The sequence below is a fragment of the Gadus morhua genome, chromosome 22 (genome assembly GCF_902167405.1).
Source record: "Gadus morhua chromosome 22, gadMor3.0, whole genome shotgun sequence".
Lineage (NCBI taxonomy): Eukaryota > Metazoa > Chordata > Actinopteri > Gadiformes > Gadidae > Gadus > Gadus morhua.
This window is the reverse complement of record NC_044069.1, coordinates 6,583,670-6,603,594: the sequence shown is the minus strand read 5'-3', so window position 1 is coordinate 6,603,594 and position 19,925 is coordinate 6,583,670. Positions and strand designations below refer to the sequence as shown.

The following is a 19,925-nucleotide window of genomic DNA, read 5'->3' as shown; positions in this document are numbered from 1 at the left end:
CAAGCAGTATCGCAAGGTTAAGGGACGAAACACAAAACACACGCACTAATACGAATGTAGTCTGCCGTAAAACAAATGTTTGAGCCCTGAGAGACGGAAACCCCCACAAACGGGGGGGTGACTTCACCTCTTACCCTATATCTGCTCTATGACTTGACCTCTGACCTCGGACCCTACATCCAACTTCATCGCAACCTCTGACCTCGGGCCCCTACGTCCATTCTACAACGTGACCTCCGACCTCTGACCCTGCATGCGACCTCTGACCATACACCTTCCAAGGCGGTGACCTCTGACCTTGATGCCGGCGTTGCGCAGCAGCTCCAGCGTGGGCCGGACGTCGGCCTGCAGCTGGTCCTCCACGCCGGTCAGACACAGCAGCTCCAGCTCCCGCTCCAGGCTCTCCACCACCGCCGCCACCTTCAGGCTGCGGTCGTGGACGCTCAGCTTGGCCTGGCTGTAGCGGCTCTGGGGCGGGGGGGAGAAAGCAGTCAGTTTGGTCCGACGCTGTGATGGTGATTGTGATGAAGGACGGGGTGGATGTTGATCTGGGACGAAGGGAGGAGGAGGAGGAGAGAGAGGAGGAAGAGGTAGAGGAGGAGGAGAGAGGAAGAGAGAGGAGGAAGAGTAGAGAGGGGGAGGAGGAGGAGGAAGAGGAGGAGGAAGAGGGGGAGGAGAGAGTAGGAGAGAGGAGGAAGAGGTAGAGGAGGAGGAGAGAGGAAGAGAGAGGAGGAAGAGTAGAGAGGGGGAGGAGGAAGAGGAGGAGGAAGAGGGGGAGGAGAGAGTAGGAGAGAGGAGGAAGAGGTAGAGGAGGAGGAGAGAGGGGGAGGAAGAAGAGGAGGAGGAAGAGTAGAGAGGGGGAGGAGGAGGAGGAAGAGGAGGAGGAAGAGGGGGAGGAGAGAGTAGGAGAGAGGAGGAAGAGGTAGAGGAGGAGGAGAGAGGGGGAGGAAGAAGAGGAGGAGGAAGAGGGGGAAGGAGGTAGAGGAGGAGGAGGAGAGAGAAGGAAGAGGTGGTAGTGGTGGAGGAGGAGGAAGAGGAAGAGGGGGAAGAGGTAGAGGAGAAGAGAGGTAGAAGAAGTGGAGAGAGCGGGAGGAGGAGGAGAGGGGGAGAGAGGGGGAGGAGGAGGAAGAGAGGAGGACGAGAAGGAGGAGGCGTGTAATGACTCACCTCAAAGTCCTGGTACTGCTCCTCCGATAGGGACTTCTTGGCCACCACCAGAGTCCTCAGACCCTCCCTCGCCATGTTCCCACACTGAGGGGAGAGAGGGAGGGAGGGAGAGAAGGGAGTCAGGGGGAGAGGAATCGAAGGGAGGGGGGGGGGGGGGGGGGGGGGGGAGCAGAGAGGGACACACGGAGTGGAGGGTCACCAACAATCACAAAGGGTTTTCATTATCTCTTGACTTCACTTGTTGACATAACAACTTTCCCAGCCGTCCAGGATCAAGCTTTGCTTGTTCTCCAAATTGTATCCGTTCCTTGTTCCTCCCTAATCAACACAATCCCATTGGAAAGTATCACATCGTTGTTTTCTAAACTCTTTTCAAATATGCATCTTTACACAAAACTGCCATTAAGTCAGTCATAAACTATTCTAAACTTGTAGGGCGGTTGTTCCAGCCACCGGTCACAATCATGTCACAGAGAGAGAAAGTGGAGAAAGAGGGATATACACTGACAAAGAGAGAGAGAGAGAGAGAGAGAGACAGAGAGACAGAGAGACAGAGACAGAGAGACAGAGAGACAGAGAGAGATAGAGAGAGCATCATCCCCCTGATTGTAATCCACGCTCATCCTACAACATGGAGCACGAAGACGATGAATCAAATCCAAAATGGGGTCCCTTCAATAATTAATATGTTGCGCCGGCAGACAAAAGCACAACAGACATACATCGCTGTGATTGGCCGATCGATGAGGGATCACAGATACCCTCCCCGGGGGGGGGGGGGGGGGTTGCGGCTCTGAGGACACCATAAAACCAACGGGGAGGGCTGGCGGTTTATATCTGATATGATAAACCAATGGGGCGCGTCGGAGGTGCTGATTGGTTATTGACAGCCGTGTGGAACACGGTGCGGACAGCAGTCGTTAGCGGCCGTCAGACAGAGGGATATGACACGCCGTTAACGACCCATCTAGGTCACTGATTAATTCCCAGAGGGCCCCGGGGGGGCAGTCAGCGACTCGATAACGCTCGATATAGTTATGATGAACGCAGCCACCGCCAGATCAGTCGTTGTGATGTCACGTCGCGATGTCCTCATTAATGGCGTTGTGGTGATCGTGGGGGTTGTGTTTCAATCACCGCAGTGATGATCAGCAGTCGTTGTCGTGGTGACCCGGCTTCCTAGATCCAGGTTGTAGTTCTAGATTGTAGTTTGAGGTTCTAGTTTGAGGTTTCCAACTGACATGAAAGATGTGACCCCCAAATGGCTGTCAGTGCTTTGCCAAAGAGCACTACAAGAATGTCAGTTGGGTCCACCCTAGCTGCCTTGCGCGTGATTTCATTTCGAATTTCACCTGAGATAGGGAACCAATCACAGAACGGGGAGGGACGGCGAGACGAGGACGACGTCTATTCGACACACACCCATCGTCCTGTTCCTCGTCTAATTTCTGTCGCTCTACATCCGTCATCTGGTATGATTGATGCTATTGGCTGTGAGCGACGTACAGACTCATATGATAGACATCCGTAGCGCCCAATAAACGGCTCCGGGCAATCGTAAACCACGCCTCAAATCCAAGAAAATGATTGTATGGTCCCCCAGAACTCATCTCGGTGTAGAGTGAGATGAGGTCTGGCGTTAGCCAGGCTAGGTCCAAACTGGATATTGTGATTTTCTTTAGGAAGGGAAACTAAATTGGACATTACTGAAAATCCTATTTAGGGTCGTCTTTTTTAATTTTTTTTTAGTTTTTTAGGTCCGGCACTCGGGCATTACTTACCTCTTCGTCCAACCAGTCGTTGTACTGGACGATGGTCGCCATGGCAACGTCCGCCCCCTTCATGTAGAACGTGATGTCACCTGTTGCTTCCTCCTGTTGCAACAGACATGACACTCATGAGCACAAGAACCCTGTGTGTGTGTGTGTGTGTGTGTGTCTGTGTGTGTGTGTGTGTGTGTGTGTCTGTGTGTGTGTGTGTTTGTGTGTGTGTTTGTGTGTCTGTGTGTGTGTGTGTGTGTGTGTGTGTGTGTGTGTGTGTGTGTGTGTGTGTGTGTGTGTGTGTGTGTGTGTGTGTGTGTGTCTGTGTGTGTCTGTGTGTGTGTGCGCATGAGCCTTATTTTAAGTAGACGATACCCTGGTCGGTAGGGTGTTCAGAATGTTCTGTAATGGATCTACAATGTCCTCAGCCTACCTCTAGTCATCCTTGAACACGATGCCTCACCCCTACCTGCTCCTTAACTAAATCTACCTGCATCCTTTATGAGTCGCTTTGGATACAACCCATAAAAGATGAGGTATACATTTATACCGTGTTTTATCTATTTACGTCTGTACCTATAAAATCCAGTCGGTACGGAAAGTTAACCGAAACATTAACCGATAAAAAAAGAAGTCAGTTGACATTCAACTGGCCTACAGTTATTTCTGAGCTGTGGTCGTGGGCGAGCAGCGATGTGATTGGTCGTGGGCGAGCCGCGCTGTGATTGGCCGCACCCTGACGATGATGCCCATCCTCTTGCTCTCCGAGGTGAAGGGGAAGATCTGCAGGATGTGGAAGGTGAGGGTCTGCCCGGAGGGGGTCCGGAGCTGCAGGGAGGCCAGGTCCCGGTTCACCAGGGTCAGCCCCACGCTGTCCGTCCAGCGCACCAGCGCCACCTGGGGGCCACACACACACATTACATTAGGGTCAACTTTATTGTCGCTGACGACTAAATGCAGTTAGCGGCCTTTAAGTATCGAGAATATATACAAAGGCTGCACATATACATGCATAGACACACACACACACACGCACGCAGACACACAACACATGCACGCAGGCGCAGACACACACACGTACGCAGACACACACACACACACACGTGAAATAAAATATAAGTAGTATTTGCTGTTGATCATTTGATCCACATTTAAATTTCAAAATAAATGTGCGAGCAGTGAATAATAACTTAAAATATATATATTGTCAATTGTGAAAGCACTGATGTCGCCCAGTTTAGATTGACAATACCGTATCCATTCATGTCCCCTGAACCCTCCTCTGATCCTTTAAACACACACGAGTCCCACTGGTGCCTTCTTATGTCCTCAAGCAACTCCCAGTAATCCCAGTAGTTTGGGGTCAAAAGTTCCACGAGGAACGTTACTTTCTAGCCCTGTTACAATGCCCTATCTGCATCAATCTTAATAGGCGGGATTCATCAGGCGCTGGTGCCATTGTCTGGACGTTGTGAGTCACGTGGAGCGGCTCACTGGAGAAGCAGGCCCAGGTTAAGCAGAAGGACAGTCTTTGTTCATCAACAGATGTTCGACTGCAGTGGAACGTCAGATCAATAAAACACGACCGGATCAACACCGCGTCGTCCGCACAGGAAATAAATAAATAAACACACACACAGCGGGGATATCAACCCCCATCCCATTCCTCATCCTCGATGGGTCCCTGTTTGAATCTGAATCTGGACAATTAAACATCTCAACCCACGACCCGACCGTGACTCCCGCACACACACACACACAAGAACACACACACACACACACACACTAACAAGAATACAACCACACACAAACAAGAATACAACCACACACACACACACGTAAGAATACAACCACACGCACACAAAAGAATACAACCACACGCACACAAAAGAATACAACCACATACACGCAAGAATGCAAAACACACACAAACAAGAATACAACCACACACACAAGAAGATAAACACAAACACGCAAGAACACACACACACAAACACAAGAATACAACCACACAAACGCAAGAATACAAACACACACACACACACACCGACACAAGAATACAACCCCACACACACACACACAAGCAAGAATACAAACACACACACACAAGAAAACAAACAAACACACACACACACACACAACACACACTCCAACAAAAAGAACACACACACACAAGAATACAAACACACACACACAAGAAAACAAACACACACACACAAACAAAAAAAACACACACACAAAAAAAACACACACACACACACACAAGAATACAAACACATACAAGAACACAGAACACACACGGAGATACACAAACACAAAAATACACACACACACACACACACACACACACAGGAGAATACAAACACACAACACTACAAGCGGGCGTTGCGGGCCCTGGCCGGAGCGGCGGCGAGAGGCCGTGGGACCCTGAGAGAGAGAGCTCCCCGGTGCGGGCCCCTGGGCCCCAGCCCCCAGCCCCCAGCCTCCCCCTTCATTCAGCTGCGGAGGAGCACGCTCCCCCCCCCCCCCTCCCTCTCTCCCGCCCCCCCCCCCCCTCCCTCCCTCCCTCCCGCTCCTCCCCCTTCACCTCCTCAGCAGGAACTGAGTGGGCCCCCCGAGACGGCTCCCTCAGCTGCGTGCCGCTCGGCTCCTCAATGGCTTCATTTTCAATTTGCTCGCTCAAAGGTTGTTATTATACTCCCGACCTACAAATTGGAACTTCCTGTTAATACCCTGTCATCTCTGCTCTCTGCGCCCCGGCAACAAGGATCGGCTGTATTTACTTAACACACATCTGTGTGTCGTTATCCCGGCGTGCGCGTGGGGACACACACACACACACACACGCACACACACACACACACACACACAAGGGGGAAGGGAGGGAGGGTGCGCATGTAGAACGCGGGGCCGACACGTGCACAAGAATACAAACGTACACACACACACACACAAGAATACAAACACACACACAGGAATACAAAACACACCCACAGCATCATGGGTGGTAGCACATGAGAACACAAACCAAACACACACACACACACGCTCATGAAAACATGCCTGCACACACATGAACACACAGGAACACACACACACAGGATCTGAAACAGAGCCCCTCAATCTCCCTCATCAATTTCATGGGAGCTATTTAAAACCTTGTCAGCCCCGATACGAGCTGTGGGTTACACACGCCATGCTGGGAGAGACCCAGAGAGAGAGAGAGAGAGCGAAGAGAAGGGTAGAGAGACAGAGACAAACAGAGAGACAGAGCGAAGAGAAGGGTAGAGAGACAGAGACAAACAGAGAGACAGAGCGAAGAGAAGGGTAGAGAGACAGAGACAAACAGAGAGACAGAGCGAAGAGAAGGGTAGAGAGACAGAGACAAACAGAGAAGAGAAGAAAGGGAGAGACAGAAGAAAAGAGGAGAGACCGAGAGAGAGAGAGAGAGAGAGAGAGAGAGAGAGAGAGAGAGAGAGAGAGAGAGAGAGAGAGAGAGAGAAGAAAGGAGGAGGGAGAGTGAGAGAGCGAGAGCGAGAGAGCGAGAGAGAGAAAGACAGAGAGAAAGAGACAGAGACAAAGAGAGAAAGAGAGGAGACGATGCGTGACAGCTTTACGACAACACCAGATTGGTTTAAACAACACACGCCATCAATCCGCCGGCGTCCCCCCAGTGTTCCCGGGCAGCAGAGTGTAGATCTCCCCGGCGGCTGGATCTACAAACCCTCTCCAGCTCCACGTCTCAACGCCGGATCAACACCCATTCAGAGTTCAGTTCCCCCGCCTCATGTTGATGGCCGTACCGCTGGATGTGGCCCTCGGAGCGATGATTTGTTTGCTTTGGATTGTTGCCCAGGTTACAACTGCCTTAGCGATAGATTTTGTATCGATTGCAAGAGATATTTAGGTTACCAGGGAAAATTTCACGTTCTGGCAGATGCTTAAAGCTAGGGTAACGTTGGTGGAGGAACCGGTTTAGATACATTTTGAAAGCATCCAACCAAAGAAACCCAGCCCTCCAGTGACTAACTCGCTAGCTTTAGCAATACGTCTGCCACGGAGGTAGGCAGACAGACAGGTGAGCCATCCTATAATTTCAGTCGGGCCGACTGCAATGATTTGAGGGGCTTATTACAGGCCTGCAACAGACTCAGATTACGGTTGTTTTTTAGTTTTTGTCCCAACTTTTCATTTATTGATTACTGTCAGGATGTGAAGAGAATTTACACAAATACGACAAATAATGCTTCATAAATGGCTTTAAATCGTGTTTACATTTACACTTCTTCCCTCAAACCCAGAGGAAGCCATATGATCGATTACCAATCGATCATATCTTCAGGTCGTTCCATCACACTGCAGTCTTCCCTCAGTGCAGCCGTCCAATTAACACCAATTGAAAAAGATAAGCAGGTCGTTAACGGCCCCCTGCGGTCATTAAAGGCCACGGTCACGGGCCCGCTCATCACTCAGGGTCAGAGGTCAAAGGGAGGCTCTTGTTCTAAGTACGACTGTTGACCCCCTCGTCTGACCTCCAGGAGGGGGGGGGGGGGGGGGGGGGGGGGGGGGGCTTTCATCGCCGTGACGATGGCGGAGGCATACCCCAGAGTCAGGTAATCTGCCTCAGGGAAGAGGGGTCAAGCAGAGGAGTGGGGTAGAGAGAGGTAGGGAAGAGAGGGAATAGGAAGAGAGAGAGGGGAGAGAGGGAGGTATTGCGGGGAGAGAGAGGGAGGGAGGAGGAAAAGGAAAGAAAGAAGGAGAGATTGGGAGAAAAGAAGGAGAGAGGGGGAAGGAAGGGATGGTGGGCAGAGAGGACAAGGGGGGAGAAGAGTTGAGAGAAGACACATTGAAAGAGAGATCATAAGAGAGTGAGAGATAAAGAGAAAGTTAGTGAGAGGCGTCTCAGGTGCGAGTCACCTGTATAACCTGCTCTGATGTTATCTGGAACACAGAAATAAAACAGGCACACGGACACACACAATGAACCCCAGTCAGGGGCCCCGAACAGGGACATAAAACGACAGCCAGAGAACAAAGAGTGGACAGAGAGGTGGAGAGGACGGGCCGATAGATATCGCCCCACACACACTCACTCATCGTCTCTTAGAGAAAATTAAATATTGATCACTCCCAACGGTGGGAGACAAAGAAGGGGAAAAAGATAGAGTGGATCGTGCAGGAAAATAAATAAACGCACACATCAATCTGGAGAAGGGGGGGTGGGAGAATGTGTTGGGGGGGGGGGGCTACACACACTGTGCTTGTGAAATACGAGATTTCAGTTGGGCTACCATTTTTATCTGCACTGGGACCGCAGCGGTTAGCCGTGAAGAAACGCCACATCTCGTTACGTCAAAAACTCAATAAACTCACTCAATATTATTCTTGGTGAAAGCCGAATTCATGATCTGAGCCGTTAAAGACGGCTTCGGGAATAGACTGATGGGATTAGATTGGGTAGGAAAAAAGCACTTTACATACATAGACTTGATTTGTGTCATGTCCTAACACGAAAAAAAAGAAGATTTCACCGACAAATCAAACAGCGGGACAATGATCTTTCCTTCAATACATATTGAACAGCTCTTTTAACAGAAAAGGAGCAGTGACATTCCTTATCGACAAACCAACAGCCGTCTATTAGCTCCATGTACTCAATAATCATTGAGTCTCTCCTTCATCTTATTCTTCTCTTTCGCTCCCATAATGCCATGGGTGTAGCCATTAGCTCAGCACATCGCCTGACGGCCATCTTGGGTTTTAAACACTGGGCAGTTTGTTTGAGGTTTGGTTCAACACCAAGATGGAACTGAGGAAGTGGCGAGGTGAATAAGGCCCATTATGAACCAGTATATCATTATAAACAAGTCGGTTTAGAGAATCACCAGGAAGGGAACCAGAGGTGGAGAAAAAACCCAAGCCCCAGCGAGGCATTTCAGGTCTAGAGTCTTCTATAAGGGTCGAAGAGATGAATTCACAGGGAGCAGTTTAAACTGCTAATAAACTCAAGCAAAGGTAAATGGAATGCATATATAAAGCAGCTTGCAAACCACTGGCCACTCAAAGGGCTTTACAGTATTGCTTAACATCACCTATTCATGCACACATTCACACACTGACGGCAGTGTCAACCATGCCAGGCGACAGCCAGCTCGTCGGGAGCAGTTAGGGTAGCTAGGAGGAGCCTGGGGTCGTACCAGCAACCTTCCGGTTACCAGCCAACCCGCTCTACCTCCTGAGCTGCATGCCACCCCCCCGGGCACTGACTTTACAAGGAACTCCGGGAACCAGTCGGCATCGCTTAGCAACGAGTGCTCTCGCAAAGAGTCCTGGAATTCATTACCACCCCAACGCAGAAACACGGACTCATTCCCCCGTTTCAGATCGCAAATCAAAACACATCTGTGTACAACTGCCTAGTCCATCTGAGGCCGATTGCTATGTCTCTTACTACTAGTGTTATTATCTTTTCTGTATCTTATTGTTGTTTCTTTTTAAAGGTCCCATGCTAGTCACACTCACACCTGGTGGCATGTAGGGATGGGCGATATGGCCTAAAAATATTGCGATATACATTGCAACCTATTGCGATAACGATATATATCAAGATATATAAATCATAATATAACCATTTCAGAACAGGTTACATAGACTCTAAGGAAAGCCAAACTGCTAAATGAATAAAACAAAAGAAAGAAACTTAGTATGTCGTTTTGAGAACATTTATTGTGCAAAACTGTAAATCATACAACATAATGTTGTAGCTGCAGAGAAAAAAATCTTCTGTGTAATGACGTATACCCCTCTATCGTAGGCCATTTTCTATCGTTTATATCGTATATCGCCCATTCCTAGTGGCATGTCCCGGGACCTCTAATGACCGTGGTGCGGTGTCCCTGAGTGCCGAGAAAAGCCGCCCGTTCGACGCGTCGTCATAGCTACCTCGTCGGGGCTGGAGGCCTGGTAGGTGCGGCTGTGGTCGTTGAAGTCCTGCTCGGCCTCCGCCGCCTCCGTCTCGCCGCCGTCCCCGGCGCCGGCCTCGTACACGGGCGTGACGTTGTGGCACAGCGCGATGGCCTTCACCGCCTCATGGATGCGGCTCACCACGCTCTTGCGGACCTTGGGAGCCGCCGCCGCCGCGGTGGGCTTCCTGGAGGGGGTGGCGCCGCCGGCCACGCCGTTGGCCGGCTGCGGGACCACCTGGGGGGACGGCGCGGCGGGGGAGTGTTTAGCGGGGATTTGGTTAGCTTGAAAGGTTAGCATACATCAGGTAATGCGACCACGCTGATGTGATACATAGCTAACGGGAAAATAGATGACCGTTACATATTATGTCCGATCTTTTGCCTGAATATAGCTAGCCTGACAGAGTTAGCGTGAGAGTAGTTAGCGTGATAGTAGTTAGCGTGCGCCTGGTTAGAGTGAATGGAGTTAGCGTGAGTTATTGAATATGGATGAAGTGGTTTGTCCGACAGGGTCTTATCACCAAGGAGCGCGTCACAAACTTGTACACACGCCGTTGTCTTTAGTGACAAGTCTCCGGAAAACAGTAATTCCCTTTCTGCTTAATTCCTAACAAGAGGATCCATCTTAGATCAACAGATTACGAAATCAGAACCCCAAAACACTGAACCCCCCCCCCCCCCATCAACCAGAGAGCATCCCCCCTCCCATAACCATCACATCATATCTCAACAGGGGGCCTCACCAACCCCCAGTGCCCCCCCCCCCCACTCTGACAACGCCCCTCCTTTCAGCTGAGTGGGGGCTCACAACGGGCGCCACCAGGCCGCAATCCCCCCCCCCCCCCCCCCCCCCCTAGAGACCGCAAGCCGCGGAACGCCAGCTGGCTGTGACGGGGCATCATGTGGCTTGGCGGTTCAGGCGTGATCTCAGACGTGTCATTAAGACGCCGTGGCTACTTCCTGTGAGGGGGCGGAGACCAGAGAACTCCTACGCTGATGATGAGGAGGGTGAGGAAGGGGATGAGGAGAGCTGATTGTAATAAAGCTGATACAAATAAAGAGATTTCTTTATTTGTAGATTAAATAAAAAATTATATTCACAGTTGATTCTGTATTATTTGGTCACAGACAAAAGTGTTTGTTTTATTTTTGTATTTTTATCTAATGCATTGAATTTATATAGCGCTTTTTCCTAGACACTCAAAGACGCTTTTACATTGAAGGGGGGGACCTCACTCACCACCACCAGTGTGTAGCACCCACTAGGGGTGATGCACGGCAGCCAATCTGCGCCAGAACGCTCACCACACACCAGCTCGAGGTGGTATAAATCTATACATTTATCATATATTTATACCATCATCTAGTATTTTTCTTTTCTTGTCATCATTTTGTATTCATGTTCTAGACTGTAGCAGCCTTATTTCAGTTACTTAGTAGTTCAAAATATGAGAAGCTGCAGTTGAGCAGCCTTAGCTTTAGCTCGTAGCAAAAAAGAAAAAAAAAAAGAAGCTGGTCATTTTTCATCAGCTGAAGCTCCAAACAGGAACGCCTGGCAGCCGGTCTCGCGGCTCTCACCAGATGTTTAGAGTCGACTGGAGTGTGAACAATATGGCCCTGTCAGGCCTTTCAGCGCCTCACGCTCAGAGAGGAACAACACTGGCCTACAGTAACAGAGAGGCATTCAGGGACGCACTGAGACGAACAATATTGACCCTCTTCTCCTTTAAGATGCGGTCCGCCGTGGTTAAATATAGGAAATGTCACTCAGTTGGAAGAGGGAAGGCTTGGCTTTTCATACTTTAGGAACAATATCTACTCATCTTCTGTTAAACCAGCATCCGTAAAACCCAAGATCTGTAACTGGTAAATGGACTGCATTTTACGCAGCGCTTTTGTTTTGTTAACCAGTGGCCACTCAAGCGCTTTTGAATATTGCTTAACATTCACACATTCATGCACACATTCGCACACACTTAAAGAGCGGAAGCAACGAAGTAAGTGACTGTCCTTTAGCATGAAGTAGCAGAGAGTAGTATCCCCCTGACCCCCAGCTGCCATGGGGGGGTCAGTCCCCCAGGGAGGAGGCGGGTCTCCCTGGCGGGGGGGGGCCACTGTACCTGGGCGTAGGACTGGATGATGTGGCTCTGGATCTCGTCCATGGTGTCCGTCCCGTAGGACACCGTCCCCAGGTGGAGACGCTTGAAGATCATCTCGTTCTGGGTCAGAGTGCCTGCGGATTCAGATCAGAGACATTTCAGGGTTAGGGTTTGCAAAAATTGATGTACATTAATAAAATTATTTATTCATTTTATAAAGTATTTATCAGTTTAGCAGATGCTTCCTTTGTTGGATCACGGATTCATTCGACTGAACGTTGGACGAAGGGTCGATCCTCTGATCAGAATTTGTCTCGCGTATCAGAACGTGTATAGTGTCCGAAAGATGTGGCGGTGTTATTAGCATCCAACCCTAAGACGACCTTGCCCCACACACACACACACACACACACACACACACACACACACACACACACACACACACACACACACACACACACACACACACACACACACACACACACACACTACGGTGCGCCAGGTCTCCTTCCTACCCACTAACCTCATTACTCGCCTGCTCGCTAACTTAACGAACCCGAGCACGGCCACAAAAAAGTCATACTAAAGACACTCTGCGTTCAGAGTTCGCAAACTGCCCGATAAAAAAACCAAGAGCGGGAAATCAACATGAAAATGGGGTCAATGGGCCGCTTTAATGGATGCCTGTTGCCAGGATGCGTATTGATAGAGCCTAAACCTGATTAGGCCTGCATCCACCTTCCAATAACACTACAGCCACGGGGTTATCCAATCCAAGGGGATTGATTGTTCCTGGTCCTCTTTCCGTCTGCGTTAACTATCAACGGGGATAAATAGCTGGCCAGGCTAATCTATTCCTACCTAGATAGTTTGGGGATGGAGAGAGAGCGAGGGAGGGGGAGCGCCTTGCTCCTCTATGGGACTCTATCGTTCTTATACCATGTCGCCATCAGCGACAAACACCCATTTGTTTTACAGGCTGCAGGGCTGGGAGGGGTGGCGTGGAGGTGGAGCTTGATGCTGGGAGGGTGGGGTGGGTCGGCCTTTGTACACAAAGTCAACTTTGAGGGGTTTATGATGCGGTTCATGCTGTTGAACGGAGGTGTAGTCTACGTTTACGTTGAGGGTGTTCAGCAGACGCTTTCATCCAAAGTGACTAACTAGTACAATAAACCACCTTCACAACCAGAAATTAAATCGTCTCAGAAATTTCAGGCATGATTTATTAAGTAAGTCATTACCAGGATATTACTAATTTGCATTTTTCATGAACTGCTGTCAAACTATCAATAAGATACTCCCAAAAAAATCTGACGAGAGGAAATTGTAATTGAAAATCGAGCAAGGCATTGCGTCACAGGGAACAATGAATCGATACTAAAGGAAATCTTGAATAGTACCTACTCTATCAGGAACCAGTTTCAGGACACAAATCCCACAACATGTCACAGGACCACCGAGCCTTAAAGTGTATAGAGCAGTGTGTTCAGACCACCGACCTGGGTCTGAGACCCCCTGTACCGCAGACCACCTGCAGACCTCCAGCAGAGTAGGACGGCCCTAAGCCCCTCCCCGTCCCTGGAGGCCCCGCCCCTGACCAGTGTTCCCAGTGACACCAGTACCCGTCAGCCGCCCCTAAGCCCCTCCCTGTCCCTGAAGGCCCCGCCCCTGAGCAGTGTTCCCAGTGTTCCCAGTGACACCAGTACCCGTCAGCCGCCCCTAAGCCCCTCCCTGTCCCTGAAGGCCCCGCCCCTGAGCAGTGTTCCCAGTGTTCCCAGTGACACCAGTACCTGTCTTGTCGGTGAGCAGGTAGACCAGCCGCCCCTAGCCCCTCTCCGTCCCAGGAGGCCCCGCCCCTGACCAGTGTTCCCAGTGTTCCCAGTGTTCCCAGTACCTGTCTTGTCGGTGAGCAGGTAGACCAGCCGCCCCAGCTCCTCGGGGATGGTGCTGGTCCGGACCACGGTGCCCGGGATGTTCTCGTCCTTCATGATCATCCAGGCGTACGCCGTCTTGCCCATGTCCAGGTTGACCCGCAAGCTGGGGACCGGGGGAACCAGACACAGTCAGAGAGCCGCCATTTTGTTTACCTTTGTTTGTGTACGCATACATGCATGTGACGTGGAAAGAGTTTAACTATAATGTTGGATTAGGACTGACAAAGACCCAAGACAGAGAGACAAGGGATGGAAGGCAGACTGAGAGACCGCGAACAGAGACAGACAGATGGAAGACACTTACAGACCCAAGGCAGAGACAGACAGATGGAAGACAGACTGACAGACCCCGAACAGACAGACAGATGGAAGACACTTACAGACCCAAGACAGAGACACAGACTGATGGAAGAAAGACTGACAGACCCCGAACAGAGACAGACAGATGGAAGACACTTACAGACCCAAGACAGAGACACAGACTGATGGAAGGCAGACTGACAGACCCCGAACAGAGACAGACAGATGGAAGACACTTACAGACCCAAGACAGAGACACAGACTGATGGAAGAAAGACTGACAGACCCCAGAGAGACGGACAAAGAGACAGGGTGACAGACACTGGAGGAAAATAGTGCCAAAGAGACAGACGGACGAATCGCAGACAGACAGACAGACAGAGAGACAGACAGACAGACAGACAGAGAGTGACAAAGAGACAACCCCCAGACAGAGAGAGACACAGACTCAAAGTGTAGCACCTGATGGGGATGATGGAGGAGAACAGCACGATGAATCGGCAGAGGTTGCGGAACCACTGTCCCACGAAGCCCTGCAGCGCGACCATGACGAAGGCCAGCACCACCTGGGCCAGGAACAGGGCCTTGGTGAGGCGGTTCAGCTCCAGGTCCAGCAGGCCCACCTGCAGGGACCAGAGACTCGGGTCAGGGCACGTGTCTACCGCACAGCGGGGGAAATGGGGGGAAACTCAAGAACAGAGAGCTTGTTGTTTCGTTTTATTTCAATGCAGAGCAGTACAATGGATCACGTAAAATTGAATTCATAATTACAAATGTACTTTTAAACATCAAATTCAAAATCAAACTCCTTGCTAAATCCTAAATAGCATTGATAACCACATTGAAGCATAACTATATTTGACGGATTATTAACAAAGGGCAGCCAAATCAATTCATGGTTCATACAACAAATATAAAGACAGGTGTTACATAAAAACGAGCATGTTAGCATTTCTAGCACTTCAACTGACGTTTATGAGCCAAACAAAACATGCTCGCTTTCCCCAACCCTTTGCAAAACCTTAGAATACGGCTTCTTCAAGGGGCAGAGACTACAACACCAATGAAAAACATTCCTCTGTGGATATATATTTCCACTACATCATCGGTGTGTCGGGGGGACGGAGTTTATGGGTTTGCTTCTTTGTCATGGTAAACCTCTAAGCAGAGAGTTGGCGTGGAAGTGCTTGTTCGTATGATAAGAGGTCAATGGGGTAGCCCCCATATGTTGGAGACCCTCGTGAAGAAAATGTAATGATGGTGAGTAAAGAGTGTGAGATGTGGATGGGGGGTTGGAAGGGGGGGGGGGGGGTAAGAGGGTTCGTTCATGTTTTTCTTCGTCTCTCGTCGAGTGTGTCGCCCAGCCAATAGCGCAGGTGGGAAAAAAAAGACGTCAAAAAGAGGAGAAGTGTCACCCCCCCCCCTCAACGGTGGCGCTGCCAGCGAAGCGCACAGAGGGCTTTTTTTCTCAGACACCACACTTAAACAAACGGCTAAATATGACACACACATACACACACACACAAACACACAAAATGATTTGGGGAATGTGACTGCATGTGAAATATATACGAAGATAATCCTCTGAAGGAATATCTTTTGGCCTTTTTATGCTTTTATTAATCAAGTTACAGTGAGTTATGTATACAGGAAGGTATGGGAGAGAGAGAGAGAGAGAGAGAGGGGAGGACAAGCAGAAGGGACCATGTCCAGGAACCGAACCCAGGTCGCAGCAACACCCTACACTGTTTGTGAGATAAAGGCCTCAAAACAAATGGGCGACACGAAACATTGAATCCAACCGTTTGTTTTCCTCCACACCCATCACCAGGGTGTGTAAAAGGTCTCGGACCAAAGGAGTGAGTCTGACGACCAGAACGGTAGCACTGGATCCACCCAGCCGTCCCGCCCCAGCTGATGGGTACGACCCAGTGGCTGAGAACACACAGAGAGAGGGGGGGAGGCGGGGAAGGAGCTGCTGGACGGTGGGTGGGTGGGTGTGGGTGTGTGGGAGTCCCTCCTTCACTGCGAGCCAGTGGCACGCTAACATACTTCATGGTTGAGCTATTGAGAAAAATAGGGGGTCTGGGTGGATTAGAATGAAGAAAAATTAAGACAGAAAGGAGCGGGGGGGAGGGGGGGGGGGGGGGGGCATAAGAGGCAGAAAGGGCTCTCCTTGTGTCTGAACAATGGCCGGTCAGAATCTTTCCCGGGCTCATGGAGGATCAGATGAAATCATTATTCATTCAGCCAAATGGGGGGGGGGGGTGTGTAAGGGGTGGGCTCAATTACCTCAACCTTAAGATGCTATCAATGAATAAAAAAAAAAAATGCATATTCTACCCCATTCATCCCACGGCTATTATAAGTGAAAGGAGTGATTTGATTAGCCAGCACGACTTGTATTCCACTCTGTGTGTGTGCGTGCATCCGTGCGTGCATGCGTTTGTGCGCGTGTGTGTGTGTGTGTGTGCATGCGTTTGTGCGCTAGTGTGAGTTTGAGTCTTGCGTGTGTGCGTGCGTGTGTGTGCGAAACGAACGAGGCCGATGAAAAATGGCAGCCCCGGACGCATGAATATTCAACGAGTGTACAATCTCAAGACTACAAGGACCTGGGCTATTTATTGAAGTCCTGGATAGCATCTGTGAGACGGGCGAGCCAAGGTGGGGTCGGGGGGGGGGATCATCGATCGCTGCGGCACGAAACAAAGCCACGTCGGGGTTGTTTCATTACCCCCTCCCCCCCGCCCCCCCCCCCCCCCCCCCCCCCCCCCGTGCGTGGTTCATACATTTTTCCAAGTGGTCGGTGGGAGCGAGATGTCTAAAGTGTCGGAAAAGTTCTCGAAAACCGCCGTCAGCGCTGCAGAACACCGGCCTGCGTGTCCAGCTGACACCGTGTCCGTCTGGAGGTGTGTGCGACCGCCGGGAAGAGGCGGAGACGCGGGCCGCTGACGGCCACGTCCGATAGATCAAGCTCTGGGTCGGGGAGGGGGCCGTGGTCCCTCGCTGGGACATCGCAATCACAACAGATTATATGAGGGAGGGGCAGGCGGTGTTGTAGATTGGGGGGGGGGGGGGGGGGGGAGACCTCAGCCGCACTGTATCGACTTCCTCCCCCAATCTCTCCGCTCCGTATTGGCACTTCTGACATCATCCCCTTGAGGTATTGAGTTCCTCTCGGCCGCCGCGGCTTTTTACACCGAGCCGCGGCGCGATTCGACCGTCCCGACGTCAGGGGGTTTTATTAAAAAGGAACGCCGGTGTCGAAATCACTACGCCGCCCGCGTCTTGAGGAGGCTGTTGTGTGTGTGTGTGTGTGTGTGTGTGTGTGTGTGTGTGTGTGTGTGTGTGTGTGTGTGTGTGTGTGTGTGTGTGTGTGTGTGTGTGTGTGTGTGTGTGTGTGTGTGTGTGTGTGTGCACAAACGTAAAGCCATCGCATAGGGGTGGCCCAGCGACCCAACCCACTAGTGACACAGGTTCGATTCCCACCTATGGTCCTATGCTACATGCCAGTCCCTTAGTTCTCAAAACCACTCTCCGGCCCCTCTTCACAAAATAAATGCCTCATCAAAAGATAACAAAACAACATAGAAAGAGGCAAATTTACTGTTAGTATTGTAGTATAGTATTGTCTTACTGTAAAGTATACGCCTTGCACCAAACGCTATGACGATGCAATGCACCTCCATTGATACAATTATAGACATTATACTCTGGACTGGGTCTATTGGCACCAGTTTCCATTCTTTCCGTTGCTCTTTAAAAAGGCAGAACCTCATATATATTTAGGAGCGCCTTTTCATTAATCTCCCCAATCTGGGGGACAAAACGCTCGATGGGGATTCTGCGAGGATTAACTTTGTGCTGAAAATGTCATTTAAATCCCCGGTTAAGTTAATTTCCCTCTTGGTTAATTAGCGTCTGAGTGCGACCTTTCGCATTGACAGGTCCAACTCTATCTGGGAAGTCAAGGTTAGGGCCCCGCCCTGACAGAGTGATTGATTAGTGATTAGTGATTAGGAGGGGGGAGAGAAAAGGTAGCGGTGTCTGGGAAACTTTGTGCCGGTGTTGGTCACAGGGGGCTGAAAGTTGTTTTTCTTTGAGGGCTTGCATATTGCGTGTGTTGCAATCGACAACCACGTCACAATATGTGATTTGTCTAAATAATGTAGTGCTTTCAAAGATAAATTAGAGGAAATTTCATTATAACAACATAAGCGGCATCGAGGGTGAATAAGCACAGAATCTTCTCTGAGCGCATAATATTATCCCTATTATCAATATCGCTTCTGATAATAGCGATATTTTTAATCCAGATATTAACGGAGCAGGTTCGATATCTGATCGTTAGGAATCCATTCAAAGGCAGGGGATGTATTTCTTGAAGCTCCGCCTCCCAGATCCGCGAACTCGATGAATTTATTCTTGTTAATTGGCAGACGCCAGAAAGACTCATATAACAACCAATCAGAACACACTCGGTGGTAGTGGAGTGCTCTATAGCGCAACAGAAACCTTCTCTAGTGAGCAACCGACTGCTATGAGACACGTGTTGGACTCATGTGGAGACTGTGTTAATAAAAATCCACATCCACATGCAGCAAAATAATGAATGAAAGATATCTGGGAACTCTCGTTGTCTCCAACATCAGCTCAATCCCAGACCACAGCTTCTGTCCACGGAGGATATGAATAACAAACGCAGTGCTCACCTTATTCTTGGCCGAGGACGTGTTCAGGACACTCCTGGTCTCCTTGCCTGTATAGATCACCAACCCGATCACCGTACCTGCCAAGGCCACACACACATACACATGTAAGTAATGCTGCTCATTAACCAGACCACACACACACACAGAAACAAACACACATACAGAGACACACACACTAACATACACAACTCATAGACACGCACACACACACGCTATAATACATACATACACAAACTGATAAAGACGCACACACACGCACAAAGAAGAATGCCGACACATACACAAGCAGTCAGTGACAAGACACACCAAATCAGCCCCACACACACACACACACACACACACACACACACACACTAGTCTCTCGACCCGACAGAGAGAGGCGTGGGTGTTTATAAGTTTAGTCTGGCAGACCTTCAGCCACGCTACGGCAGCTCATGAGGACCAATCGATGCGTCCATTCATTAGCGGAGGTGTTATTACACAGCTTTAATGAGTCATAAATATTAGATGGGCTTAATGGGAGAGGAAGGGACACTAATAATCCTAAACACCGCCCCCCCCCGGCCCCCCGCCATGTCAGCGTGGGTTACCCTGAACGAAGAGCGGGAGACAGAGAGCGCATGGGAGAGATAAGACGAGGGAGGGAGGGGGGGAGAGAGAGAGCGAGACAGAGAGGGGAGGGAACAACCCGTGGTTGTGGGAATTGATGTGAACATTAATTAGTCGTGATTCTGTGAGACATTAAAACACCATGTGATGAATGGAGGGATTCCCAGCATGCACCAGCGGCTCCCGTTTGATGGGGACGGAGAGAGAAAGACAGAGAGACAGTGAGAGAGAGAGAATCTGAGACAGAGAGAGAGACCCACAGACAGGGGAAGGAAAGAGGTAGAGGGCGAGAGAGACGGGGAGACCGATCGCGAGACAGAGAAAGAAACAGAATAAAAGAGAGAAAGAGGGTGATAAAGAGTGAAAGAGGCTGAATGAG

At 50.1% G+C, this 19,925-nt stretch overlaps 1 protein-coding gene across 7 annotated transcripts in view; it reads right to left on the bottom strand.

Annotated features, from left to right (window-relative positions):
- atp9b (ATPase phospholipid transporting 9B) overlaps window positions 1-19,925 on the bottom strand; it is a 51,683-nt gene that overhangs the window by 11,449 nt on the left and 20,309 nt on the right. For all 7 annotated transcript variants that reach the window (XM_030347183.1, XM_030347188.1, XM_030347186.1 and 4 more), the window contains 9 exons: window positions 18,938-19,014; window positions 14,688-14,848; window positions 13,886-14,028; window positions 12,013-12,125; window positions 9,870-10,127; window positions 3,663-3,824; window positions 2,949-3,041; window positions 1,168-1,251; window positions 298-468 (listed from right to left, as the gene is read on the bottom strand). In XM_030347183.1, coding sequence (XP_030203043.1) covers window positions 298-468; window positions 1,168-1,251; window positions 2,949-3,041; window positions 3,663-3,824; window positions 9,870-10,127; window positions 12,013-12,125; window positions 13,886-14,028; window positions 14,688-14,848; window positions 18,938-19,014 — 1,262 coding nt within the window. The remainder of the gene's footprint in view (window positions 1-297; window positions 469-1,167; window positions 1,252-2,948; window positions 3,042-3,662; window positions 3,825-9,869; window positions 10,128-12,012; window positions 12,126-13,885; window positions 14,029-14,687; window positions 14,849-18,937; window positions 19,015-19,925) is intronic.